Source organism: Sceloporus occidentalis, unplaced genomic scaffold (genome assembly GCF_023333645.1).
Source record: "Sceloporus occidentalis isolate IW3139 unplaced genomic scaffold, rSceOcc1.0.p SCAF_3, whole genome shotgun sequence".
Classification (NCBI taxonomy): domain Eukaryota; kingdom Metazoa; phylum Chordata; class Lepidosauria; order Squamata; family Phrynosomatidae; genus Sceloporus; species Sceloporus occidentalis.
In genome coordinates this window covers 61,123,040-61,137,129 of record NW_028316983.1, presented here as the reverse complement: position 1 = coordinate 61,137,129, position 14,090 = coordinate 61,123,040, and the positions used below count along the sequence as shown (strand labels likewise).

The 14,090-nt window shown below is 39.6% G+C and overlaps 1 protein-coding gene across 1 annotated transcript; it reads right to left on the bottom strand.

Moving 5' to 3' along the window:
* Positions 1-3,296: 3,296 nt before the first annotated feature.
* LOC149316031 (pepsin B-like) lies at positions 3,297-12,817 on the bottom strand. Its single transcript, XM_089518595.1, has 9 exons — positions 12,750-12,817; positions 12,465-12,618; positions 9,667-9,784; positions 7,794-7,912; positions 6,624-6,829; positions 5,870-5,992; positions 5,530-5,674; positions 4,262-4,360; positions 3,297-3,449 (listed from the first exon to the last, which is right to left on the bottom strand). The coding sequence occupies exons 1-9, from the start codon at positions 12,803-12,805 to the stop codon at positions 3,297-3,299; spliced, it is 1,173 nt and encodes a 390-aa protein (XP_089374721.1). The 5' UTR covers positions 12,806-12,817.
* Between the last annotated feature and the right edge of the window lie 1,273 nt (positions 12,818-14,090).

Here is a 14,090-nt window from a genome sequence, read left to right as displayed (position 1 = left end):
CTTCATCAACACTTTTTGCAATCTTGACACACACACACCATGATATTGCTTGGCTACACATATCCTGGTTTTCATCTGTGAAATGTTGGAGGGTATGTGATACTCTTTTTTACACTGATAAAGGTAATAAGCTGGGATCCTTCTTCAGCTCACATTTTTATCTTTAGTTCTTCTAACAATAAAAACCAACTCAAATGCATCTCTGAGAACATTTTCACATTTGCAAGTGCAGGAAATAATGTCATTGGCAATGATGGATCACCCCAAGTATATAAAATCCATGTTTTCTATCTACCTCATAGCAGAAGCCTGTTGTTATCAAGAAGAAAAGGAATTAAATGGTATTAACCCCAGCTCTATACAGTCTAGTGTGAAAACTCAGATGAGCTTCTTTCAAAGTATATACTAACTTGGGGATTCAGCTAAGAATGTAAGCAATACACTGACAATATGAGCAGAGGGGGGCAGGGGAACATCATAATTGTGGTGGCGGTGGCATATGTTGGATGTTATAGCAATTCTCAACATACTGTTAAAAGTACAAACATAAAGGAAAAATAAACCCCATGAGTATGCCACATGGGAGATTAATAACATTATGTCTCTACCAGAAAAGAGGCTGACAAGCCAAGAACATTCAGCGTAGCACAGAAAACAAAAGCCTTATTATTGTTATACTTAGCAGTCCCATATGCAGCAGCTTCACTAACTGCCTTCCCTACATACATAAGAACATAAGTGGTGTTTTTGAACTAGATCAGCCAAGGTGACTTAAGTCCAGCATTCAGGAAAGGTACAAATGCACACATCTCCATCATTCAGTTGATTAGGCTTGCCCATATGCAGGGGCTTCAATAAGGGGTGGGGGAGCATAGGCTGCATGAAGTGAGTCCCTAAGAGTGGGGAGACCACTAATCCCCAAATATCTGCCATTTGTCACAGGCTGTGGTGTTTGCCTGCATCCATTTAAAATGCTGGAGCTCAGTGCAAGAGATGGTGTGAGTCGGGGGAGGCTCAGGGAGAAAGAAAGGAGAGGTCTCATGTTTGGGGGGAAATACATTTTAAATTTTAAATTTTTCCTCTTTTAAAATTTCCTTTAAAAACATCACATCTCTCTTTTCAGCTAGTTTTAAAATGAGCCAGTTTCTCTCCCCTCCTCCCACTTTCCCTCACTGTCTTCAGCTTACTTTGGTTACTGAAAACTGAGTTTGAAAGGAAAAGTAGTTTACATTCAGTTAGCTCAACAGAATCTTGTCCTCCTGGTAGGCTTAGGCAACAGCAGACTGCTGCAGCCTCTCCTAGCTTGTGTGTTTCCCCTTATTAATAACATTTCCCTTCTTGTCCACACTCTGATGTTGCTTGGCCACATGTGTCCCAGTTTTTGCATATGAGATGTTGGAGCGCATAGAAACACTGCTTTTCATTTCTGATATTATAATGTCTTATTAATTTGAAAAACAACTGATTCAACTTGTCCATATGTTTGCCTAAAAGCAAAGGAAAAAAGCATTTTATGGTCAGTTACCACCAAGCTGATAATATGATGAAACTGCAGAAAGTTAATTTTGGAATCATACCTCCCAGGTGCCAACTGGCTGCTCTGGAGGGGGATTCTGGGAGATGTAATATTAAAAAAGCAATTTTTTCAGGTTCTCCTGTATATATATATTCCATCATTGAGTGCCAGTATTGTCAAGCCAACTTAGAAGAAACATCACATCTCTCTTTTCAACTACTTTTAAAATGGGCCAGTTTCTATAGATATTTGTGCCTTTTTCGGACTATGTGCCCATGTTTTAGAAGAGTTTATTCCTGACGTTTCACCAGCATCTGTGGCTGACATCTTCTCTGGCAAAATTTGAGGAATAAACTCTTCTAGAACATGGCCACAGAGCCTGAAAAACCTAAAAAAACCTATGGATGCCAGCCATGAAAGCCTTTGACTTCACAAGCCAGTTTCTCTCCCCTCGTCCCACTTTTTATGCCTCCGTTGATCTTTAGCCAAAAGATCAAGAAGCAATCCAGCCCAGATCTTATCCATAGACTGACTGAATTCCTATTTATTCCATCCTGCTCTTTGAGTTTCTAATCTTATTTTTGTTCTTTCCTGCTTTATGTTAGGAAAAAATGGGCCATTATGAAATGGAATTGCCTATGCTAAAATGAACACAGCAAACTATAATTTCATTAAGAGGTTTGTTGTTCATTAATTGACTGATAAGATCATGTCTTCATGGATCAGTCCAAATCTCCACCTTGTTTAGCACATTATCTGTCAGATGTTTCTGAGAAGCTCAAATATTGGGCATAATGAAGACATGTATGTCCTGTTTGTCCCTAACATGTGGCAATCTAGGGGGAAATGGTCTTTGAAAACTGAACCTTCATTTTCCCTATCACAATTAATAAACATTGCTAAACAACTCTTTGTTAATATATCTATCCCTCTGAAAAAATCCATCTGTGCTAGCAGCTATCACCACATCTTAGGTGAGTGAATTTCAAATTATTGTGTGCTGTGTGAAGAGTGCTTTTTTTAAAATGTCTTCAAACTACTGCCAATCAATTTCATTGGATTATCTCCGTTTCTGGTATTTTGAGATAATAGTTGTTGTTACGCTGTTCATTGTTTTATAATGTGGTTCCTCTTGTACTTCTTTTTGCTAGATTACATTTATAAGATGATGGCTGTTATCAGAGCTCAAAGCCCTACAAAGATGAAGCAACATAACTGCCAAAGAAATTAGTATTTACACTATCGGTATGTTTTTGCACATTATACAGTAGTATGTTCTGCCTTCAGATTTTTTAGCTTCTCTCAGGAAATGTCATCATTCAACGTCTGGAAGTGTTTTGTTTTGTTTTTTTTATTGGAAGATATGCATTTTACTCCAGGAAGGAAATTTCTCCTATTAGATTAGTTGCAGTTGGGATAACAGAACTCTCCAGATTCCACTACATATTCCCTTTTCATGCTTAAGATATGAGCAATCATTAAAGAAGCAAGACTGAAAGAAATCATGAAATATCAAGTCACTTCCTAAAATCAGCCTCAGGTCTTCATGAATACAATCAATGTCAAGCAAATAAGAAATAGTTTGGCATAATAGAGTTTATTTCTCTGTTACAATGGAGCTCAAAACAACTGATTACATATAAGCTGTGGCAAATGGATTACAGAGAGTTAAGAGTGCTGCAATTTCTTTTCCAAATAATTTAGAATCAATCTTGTCAGTGTCCAAAAGAGTAGAAGTATTATGAATCTAGGAAAGTATTCAGCTTTCTTCTTTTTCTTTTTAAGCTGCTGGTGCAAAGCCCACCCTATTGTTGGCCATATCATAGACTGAATAATACTCCTTAAGGAAAATGTCACCAAAGATCCACAAGGGCTGCCCAGTCGGAGATGGCAAGTATGTGGCTTCAATTTGAACTGTACAGTAGCCATTGTTCTGTGGGAAAAAGCAAAATCAGTTATACTTTTGACAGGAAAATAGAACAGAGCATTTTAGGGAAGTCTGCAATAAGAGCTGGTTTGCAAGAACATACAATCAGAACTACATCCACATTTCAGATTATCCACATTTGAAGTATTCATTGTGGGAATTTACATGGCACTGCAGAAAGGTAGCTGGATCCAGGATTTCCTCATCGAAGGTACCTGCAATTTGGGGGGATAGTCTCTTTCCTCACCACCCTTTCAATGAGGCAGCCACAAAGAAGAAGGAGCAGGAATTTCCACTTGTCTGCCCAGTCGAATGCAACCCAGAGTAAACAAAACTGGATCTGCCAGAGCACGGATTGTGCACACTGTCCAGGTAGATGCACAACCGCCTAGCTAGCACTGTGGGAGATGATACCTATGCTCTGGTAGAAGTGACTCTAGAACTCTTCTTCACTCATTATTTCAGCTTTCATAGAGGTTACTATAATTCATATTTTGCTTCTAGCAATAACAACCAGAGAAGATCTGTTTTTAAAGAAATCCTTGCAACTCCTAAAGTAGAAAAGTATTAATATGCCATTGACCATTCCACTCAAAGTCAGCTGCCTCTAAAAGATGACCACAAGAAAAGAGAAAAATTGTCAGGGGCCTTTAAAACAGCCTTCCAGAACAAAGTTCAAAAAAGCCCAGTTGCCAAGATATTTAGTGAAACTGGAATTTAGTGAACCCCAAATATAAGCTAGGCTTGAAAATTTAAGCAGCCAGGGTGAAGTTATGCACTGTATAAGGACATTAAGTTAAGAACTATCACATACGTACATTGGCAATGTAAGCAGAAGGTGGTAATGGGAACTGGGATCCATTAATGACAAAAGTGATGGTGGGCATGTTCTGGACGTAGTTACAGTTCACCACAAACTGTGAAAGAACAAATATTAATTGGAGTATAACAAATACAACCTCTCCATCCACCCCATCCCAATTCATGTATTGCAAATGTTTAGACAAAGAGGCCCTCCTCCCCAAGATATGTCAGGTTACTGTAGACACCAAAATCTGTGTCTACATAGCTTTTCTAGGTTGATTCAGCCTACCAGAAGACACCTCATGGGTACAGGAACAGATCATCTAAGGCTGTAGAATTTCATTTTGGGGGAACTGCCCAGTCCACACTGCTGGATTAAAAGAAATTCCCTTCATTCTCACATTGATAGCTAAGATCTAAAGTTATCCAGAGAGGCTCTGAACATCTCTTTGGCATTTTAGTTCTAGGATCATGGTAAGTTTAGTCAGCTATCAATGCGAGTACTCACTGATTTTAAAATCAATGTACTATTTCCAAGCATCTCTCTCTGTAGATCTTTAATCAATATATTGAACTGATAATGGTGTTGACTAATTCACTTCTCTGGGGTCTGACTTCACCCATGGGCTTGCCATGGTAACTAAGCTGGTATGGAAGCTCTGGGAAAAGGTCAATTCTTTTCCATAAGTGATTAAATCTGAATTCTACATATCTGTCTCATAAAACAACATAAGTTATGGTTTTGGGGCTGCTGAAGAAAAGATAGTGGTTATGTTACAGCATGTCCTGCCTCTCAGGTCATGAAGTACAGGTATACCAGTTTATCTCAGAAGATTAATTCATTGAGTGGAATAAATTCAACACTGGTCGAATCAAATCTCATTTAGAAAACAGAGTAACATACAAAGTATTTTGAAGTTCATTCCAGAGACAAGAAATACTTTGGTTATTAGACTAACACCCTATCTATAGCTGCATTAGTGACTGCTTCCTCATTCATAAGAGGTAATATGAATTTTATTTCTGAAGCAGACCAAAATCTAGCTAGTTCAGCATTTTTTCCCAACATTATCTAGTCAGAGTCCTCCTGGTAGAACAACAATGTTCCATGAATGCAGGGCATGCTCCATGTCCTCTGTTCACTTGATTAGGCTTGTCTTTTCTGTGATTTTAACATCACTGTGCTCTAGTAATATATAGCAACACACCTCTTTCCCTGAGTTGATGTACAAATACTCTGAGACACCCTTGGGTGCCCTCAGAATTTACCACATCCACTTACCTCACCATTGTATTCTTGAGCTCCCACAGCCTGTAGGAAAGTGCCAATGTACTGTTTAGGCACAGCCAACAAATATGTTCCAGTGTCCACAACTGCCTGGCAGCCTTGACTACACAAGCCAGTAGCCTGGCTGCCAATTGCAAACCTGTAGAGAAAGAAAGAATTTTTTTTGGTAAAGGTACTGAATGACTTGATAGGAGTTTGCCTCTGTACATATACATTGGAGCAGAATGCATGCTCTCTCTATGGGAAATAGAATAGTACAGTGACCATTTGATTAAAGTGGGGGGGAAATGCCAATCTGACATTGATGTAATTGAAGTTAACGTATATAACTTACTCCTCAATTCCAATCTGCCAGTAAGCCTCACGGGTGACAGGTGCCCAGGTAATTTCCCCAGATAACAGCTGGTTGTCAATACCTCCCAAGATCAGTTCTCCTCCATACTGAGCAGTTGGTTGTCTGGGAAAATAAAATGCTTGCACGTAGTCAGAATGTAGATTATAGTATAGATTGAGTATAGTCAACATAAGTCTGGTGATAGTCTATACATTCAAAAGCAAGTGAACAGAGAGTGTTAGGAAAGTATAGAAAGGGAGCAAGAACTGTTTCACACAACACAATGTTGTTTGTTTGTTTGTTTGTTTGTTTAAAGTATTTTGTAATACCTCCCAGTCCATCAGAACTCCTGAGGCAATGAATAAATAATTTAAAATGCAGAGGTAAAAACATTTTTAAAACACATTAAAATACTCTTTTAAAATTCCTAAAAGCAGTTACAACAATCATAGTACTATGATTCCACTTTAACTGCTATGACAACATCCTATAAAATACTTGGGTTTACAGTTTGGTAAAGCATTAGAGCTTTCTGGCAGAAAATTCTAAATTTCCCTCATTAAAATAAAAATCCCAGGATTCCATAGGATGTTGCCATGGCAGTTAACATGGAATCATAGTGCTGTAACTGTATAGAGTGAAAGGGCCCCGGAAAACAGAAGACTGAGGAAAACAATGCAGCACACCAGGCACAGAATGCCTCAGAACTACGTATATATTCAACCATACAAAAATATCAGATTTCAAACCTTACCGAGAGAAATAGAAGCTGAAGATGGGTTCCGAAAGCTGGCCTTGCCTCAGCATCTGTTGCATAATAGTGTAACCACCTACATGGCCCACAACTGCAGAAGGATAGGACATCCCCAAAATCCCATCAAAACTGGCATAATAGAAAGGACTGGAAGGTTCATTCTCACTTAGGCCAAATTCCTGGTTGCGCACCACAATGTTCTGGATCTGTGGGGAAAGGAATGAATGCATTTCACCCCTGAAGTCATGATCAAATATCTGAAAGTGTCATTGGCAAGGATATGTACTATCTGTAAGTTTAGGAATAATGATGAACAAAAAACCAGTGAGACCTTGTTGGGTATTTTGATAGTCATTTGCACCAAAGAAACTTGCCTACTCCACTAGGAGAACTGTGCAGAACTAGGCTTGTTGAAGCTGGAGGTAACAGTAGTCACAGGCGGCAGGCCTGATTATTCCTATCTGTGGATTACAGATCTTGAAAATGTTACTTTTGGGCTGCACCTCCTAGACTCCCCCAGCCAGTATACCCAATGCCTGGGGGGATTTGGGGAGTTGTACACTGACAAAAATATATTGAATACCCTGAAACCCAGTGGGTGACCTTGAAGGACGGCAATGGCAAACCCTCTCTGAAAGACTCTCCAAGAAAACCCCATGATAGGTTTGCCTTAGGGTCTTCATAAGTCAGAAATGACTTGATGGCACACAACAATAACAACAACAACATGAACCATCAGAATGTTAGTGTACCATCCGTTGCATACTCCATTCTTTTGTACTGTATTTCTTATGTCAGTTCAGACTACAGTCCTGGGGTCCTTTCACACTACACAGTTACAGTGTTATGATTCCAGTTTAACTGCCATGGCAACATCCTATAGAATCCTGGTGGCTGTAGTTTGGTAAGGTACTAGAGCTCTCTGGCTAAAAAGTCTAAATATCCCTCTCCAAACTACAGATCCCAAGATTCCATAGGATACTGCCATTCAGTTAAACTGGAATCATAGCACTATCATTATAGAGTGTGAAATGACCCCTGTGTTTTGAACAGGAGTTTCTTTTTCTGTCAGAGGTTCCTCATATTCTTCCCAAGCCCACCATTTGAGATTTCTCATAAAACAGCATACATAAAGATGATGCATATCTTCATCGTACAAAGTCTGCTTACCTGCACAGTATCATAACCTAGCATGACAGTTAGGCTCCCACTCCCATAGTACAGGGAAAAAGTCTGTCCATTATTGTAGTATGTAGAGGATGCACTCGGGTTGAATCTGTGGTGGTTACCTAGAATAAAAAAGAATGGGAAGAGGGGACCGCAATAAGTCTGCCTCTATATGACAATGAAAACTGTCCATTAGTGTTAAGTATGAATTCCTTTCCCAACCTCTGTCTGCACTGGCCAAAATATTCTGTTGGTAGCCCAAAATATTCTGGCTCTGGAGCTGTCCCAACATCCCCCCATTACCTGGCACTGCCATTCTGATGCCACGTGGCTGTTCGCACATGTATCCCACTGTGCTGCCTGGCATAGCTGCGGCCATGCATTACTTCTTCTGAAATCAGAATGAGGCACCCATTGTTGATCAAGCTTGGCGGCAGTGGCCATATCAAGCAACAAAGTAGGATGTATTGTAAACAGCCACCCAGCTTTGCAACGTAGGGTTCCTGATCTTCCAGGAAGATCTGGAGCAAAAGGTGACTTTTTAAAATTCATTACAAAGAGGTATACTGTGGGTTTGGTGCTAAACAGGCTGAAGCCATCTGGACTGTTCACAGAAGAACTGGGGTTTGAGTCATGTATTGTCCAGACTCCCCAGATGGGGGAAGGACATTTTATTTGGCCCATGCAGACAGGGCCCAAGACACTGTTTATGACAAAACATATCCTTTGTTATGTTACAGTCACAATGTAGCTTTGTTCTTACTTACGTGTTACAGAAAAGGATTCATTACAAGTAACTTGTTTACATAGCTTACCAATACCTTATTTACAAGTGGATTGTTTATAAATGTGGGTCTTTCGGCATCCCTGAAAATGTCCTCCAATCTCCAAATTTGCTTTATCAAAGAAAATCCTACTTTTGTTGTAATAAGTTCTTCCGTACTACAGTGTGGTTTGAGCACTGGACTACAAGTCTGGAGACCAGGATTTGAATCTCTGCTTTGTTATGCAAACTCACTGAGTGACCTTAGGCAAGTCACACTATCTCAGTTTCAGAGGAAGGCAAAGGCAAACGCACACTGAAAAAATCTTGCCAAGAAAACCCTGCAATAGGTTCACTTTAGGGTTGCCATAAATCAGGAATGACTTAAAGACACACAACAATATGTTCTTCCATAAACATTATTGTCCTATGACCGTTCTTAGGTGAGCCTTGTTCCTTAGTACATACTCTCATTATCCTACTTGAGAGTATGTATTTTCCCTGAAAAATGATTAACCATCCATTAAGAACCCAAGCCCTCCCTCCAGTCCATTTGCCTTGGTCCAGGCCTTGGAGGTAGAGAGGAACTGCTGGACCTCTTACCCTTTCCCTCCACCACTCCCTTCTCCTTCTGGGTCATGTCTTTTTAGATTGTAAGCCGGAGGCCAGGGAACCGTCTAACTAAAAAGATTGCATGTACAGCGCTGTGTAAATTTACAGCACTTCATAAATAAAGGTTAATAATAATAATAATAATTAGTATTCCACCATATCGTCTGTCATGGAAGTTTAAAGAATAATAACAGCCACAACACTGGTTGTTTATACACATCCAATCAATGAGCTCTAATATTATATCCCATGATGTGTGTAAAGTTGTAAACTTTATACTGTACAACTTTTGAACTTGGATAAGTCCAGATTCAGACCCAGATTGTCTAACAGGACAGCGGGTCTCAGAGGTTCTAGCTGATATATCATTATTACATTCCTCATTTTAGTTTAGAAACTGTCAGTTTAGGCAAATAAGTTAGAATAGTTTCTAATAAAGATAAAGTGCTGGCTAGAATACTAAACTAAAGTTAACCTTTTGCAAATGGATTTATTACTTACCACATGCAGCAGTATTGCAATATACAGATGGTACCCAGAGATTGGCAGAGCCAGTGTCCATGAGAACCAGGAAATTCTGTGGTGGTGTCCCGATACTAATCTCTCCAAAGTAGAAAGACTGTCAGATGAAAAGTTTTGGACAGATGAAATATTCTACATCACCGTTAAATAATTTTAATGCTTTCACTATCTTTTCCAAACAAAGATCTCAGAGTGACTAGAGAGTTATTTCATTTCACAAAGTAAATGTGCTCCTGGGCATTACTTCTTAAACAGAAAATTTGGTACTAGAGGCAGAAACAATATGGAAAGAAGAGGGATTAGTTCCTGCACTACAAAAGAGAAAAGAAGTTCAATGTGTTTCAGCAAACTTTTTATCCAAAGCAAACAATATGGATGTGTGTAATGGAACAAGCGGGCCAAATTAGCCTTGCCTAAATCTCCATTTTTGTTATGATTTCCATTTTGGTGGTCAAACTTACCATATATATTTGACTATAAGCTGATCTCATTTAGAAGTCAAGGGCAGGTTGTGGGGCCAAAATTAGGGATTTTGATATGACTCGTGGATAAGTTGAGGGTAAAACTTAAGGTCTCAATGCCTTTCCTCCTCCCCTGCAGCCTGAGGAAAAGGCTTGGGGGGAGAGTGCTTGCCCTTCCCCCTCCTCCCCACCCTGGCTGGGGAAAAATTGACTTATACACGAGTATATACAGTAAACATCTATTCCTCTCCCTCTATTTAACATGTTGGGGATACCAGGAAAGGCAGGCTTATCTGTTCTTCCCTTTTTCTTTTTGTTGTTCATGCATGCTCAGTAAGGGATTCTAGAGACAGCTGCTGTTTACTTTGCCTGTTGAAGGCAGACACACACATCTATACTAGTGTCATAGCTAGAGTAGAATCCTATTCTTTCCCAGCTCAAACTTTATTGCTTAGTTTACTGCAGATGTTGCACAGCAAAGAAACACTGAAAATGTGTATTTCTCCAACCCTCTTCAGCATCTTCCCAAAGCAACTGAAAGAACTTTCAGCTATACAGAGAAAGAAGAAAAGCGGTGCTGGCTAAGTGTAAAAAGACTTGGTAAAAAGGAGCTCCTTTGTCAAAAGGTTTGTTAACTGAGGTATGCCTGTATCAACATCATGAAGAATGCAGTTTAACAATGTATTTCAGTTTAACAGTGTATCCAACTCTAATATTCTTCATGATCATCTAGCAAACAGTGGCATTGCTAAGAGGGAAGAGAAGTAAATGTTTGCATGTAACATTCGTCTCTGGTCCAAAACACACTGCAAAAATAATCCAGTTTGAGCCAATTTAACAGCCCTAGCTCAGTGCTAGGGAATTCCGGGAGCTGTAGTTTTGTGAGACATTTAGCCTTCTCTGTCAGAGTGTTTTGGTGCCACTGCAGTTCCCAAGATTCCATAGCAATGAGTGAGCACAGTTAAAGCAGTCTCAGACTGGATTATTTCTGCAGTGTGTTTTGGACCGCTAACTACAACACACTTCCTAGGATCCAAAGAAGTATGCACACACACAATCACAATGAATGTTTTGAATCAAAAAGACATGCTTTAGTATTCCTTAAAGAAAAAAAGCTATATTTGACAACTCTTCTGTGTGGAAATGTTACAATGTTAAGGGAGTATTTGGTTTAGAAAAATATGGCAAATAATGAGAGTATGGTGAAGGTGTACAAAATTCTGGGAACAGGGAAAAGTCTTTCTCCCTTTCTCTCTCATAATATTAGGATTGGGAGCCATCCCCTTAAACTAAATGATAGGAAATTTGGGCAGACAAAAGGAAATACTTCTTCACCTAGCACATCATTACAACATGAAATTTGCTACCTCAAAATGTGGTGGCCACCAGTGCTGAAGGCTTTAAAATGGGATTAGACACATTCATGGCTATTTGTCATAATGGCCATATCCAGAATCAAAGGCAAGATGCCTATGAATACCAATTATTTGGGGACAGTAGGAGAAGCTCTCTGCTTTTTTCCCCCCTGCTTGTGGGCTTCCCATAAGCATCTGATTGACTAGTGTGGAAAAGCAAGATAGTGGTGGGTAGACTATTTGATTCAACTGGCCTCTTATATTCTCATCCAACTGTGCACTTAACATACGGTGTGCCAGTAGCAAGATCATTTGTGGCTGATGGGGTGAATCCACTTTGGATTTCAGTTTGAAAATGATAGGCATGTGCTTATCCAAGTTTCTGAACCTTGGAGGAAAGGGTTCATCACCTTTAATAATTCCTTTAATGAAAACCCATAACACCTTCCCCACTGACTTTGGTGCCACCAGCTGCCACCAAGGAAGGCCATACAAGAATCAAAATGTATTAATGTTGGCCTCTTGTAACAACAAGACCAAAACTGGTGTCCAAAGAAATGATACACACAACTGCAGCTTAGCTTGCTGTGTACACCACAACAATCCCCACTGCTGAATTGAATTGTGCCTTGCGTCCTTAGCAGTAAGAACATGGGGTGAGAACATAAGGAGAATTGGTTAAAAGTCTCTTTAGCACTCATTATTTTCACTTGAGCCTCCAATGTATTTCACTAAATATTTATTTATTTTAAAAACCAAGAGAGTCACAAAAGACATGAACACTGAGCACACTCAGAATGATCCATTAATTCTTGAAGCTATTAGGGTAGTGGATGGGTTGTTTGACTGCATTCTCAGTGACTGAGCTCAGCAGTCAGCTCTCAATTAGCAATTTTCCAACTTTCTTTAGTTCCAAGGGAGAAGAACAAAAGTACAAAATGTACATTGTTGTGATACTCACATTCAAATTATTGGATATTGGTTCATAAGCAACATTGTATTCATTATAGTGGTATTTCAATGCAGGATCAACATGGTTCTTCTTCAGAAATTCCTCCAGCACACCTTTCTCCTTCATGTTCTCACGAATGGATTTTCCTTTCTTCAGAATAACTCTGCACAGGACACAGTAATCTCAGGGGGTCAATTGAAGGATTTCAACCCCTTCGTGTATCTTATGCTTTTTTGTTCACCCATTTTCCTATTCATCTCACTCATGAATCATGCTGCTAGTGGGGATACTTACCTTTCCAGCCCTTCTGAGAGGTGGAGGGAAACCAAGAACAGAATCAACCACTTCATGGTGCTCAGTGTTTTCACCAATGCGATCTGCTAGAGAACCCACCCAAACCCTGTCCATGGTTCTAGTTGTTGTGCCCCTACTTTTATACTAAAGACAACTGTCCTCTACGGACTTGTATGTTTACTTTTGATTTCCCATATCTTTATGCACGCCCAATATCTACACTTTCTGTTTCCATACAGATAATAGGGAATTCAGCTCGTTTGATAACAAAGGTTTCAAAAACAATTTGTGTCCTTGATTTTGAGAAAAGATTGAGATATAAAAATTGGTTCTAGTGTAAACCTTTGCTTTTAGGAAGAAAATAGTGATAAGATATCAATTATCAGTTTCTTTGGAAAATGGGCACTAATCTTTTTTGAAATAATAAAGGGCAAGTTAATAATCACAGTAGTTCTGATAAATACTGACATGACCTGTATAGGTTCAAATTTTGGTTCAGAGAGGTCCAACCAATATCCAAAGTAACTCTAGGTTTCTCTTCCCAGTGTTATTGGACCATAATGGACTATGATCTTAGATCACTGTACTTGCTTTAAAAACCCTACCTTTAATGGGGTTTTTAGTTTAAATCAGCAATGTGTTTTGCTTAACCAGTCCATTATAGCTTGCTATCAGCTTCGGTTGATACGCCAGCTGCGACCCTACCTGGGCCAAAGGGACCTTGAAACTGTGGTACCTGCTCTGGTAACCTCTCGCTTAGATTCCTGTAATGCGCTCTACATGGGGCTACCCTTGTACCAAGCCCGGAAGCTTCAGTTAGTACAATACATGGCAGCCAGACGGGTCACTGGTGCATCCAGGTTTGACCACATAACACCTATTCTGAAAAATCTTCACTGGCTGCCCATTCACTTCCGAGCACAATACAAGGTGTTGGTTATTACCTATAAAGCCCTACATGGCTTGGGCCCGAGTTATTTGAGGGACCGCATCTCCCCACACAATCCTCCCCGCACACTCAGAACATCCAGGAAGAATCTGTTGGAGATTCCATCTTCCAACTATGTCTCCACATCCCAGATGGCCTTTTCAGTGGCGGCCCCATGGATTTGGAACAGTCTCCCCAAGGAGCTCCATCTCATGACCCCCCTAGAAACATTTAAAAAGAGGCTTAAAACCTTTCTTTTTTGCCAAGCCTTTCCCCCTGAGGAATGAAGTTGAGCGCTCTTGATGCCATCGATTCTCTGCCTTACCCTATGAATGATTGTGTTTGTATAATTGTATTACTTGTTTTTATCTATTTTTAGATAAAACTATTTTGTTTATAATAGTTTTATAGTC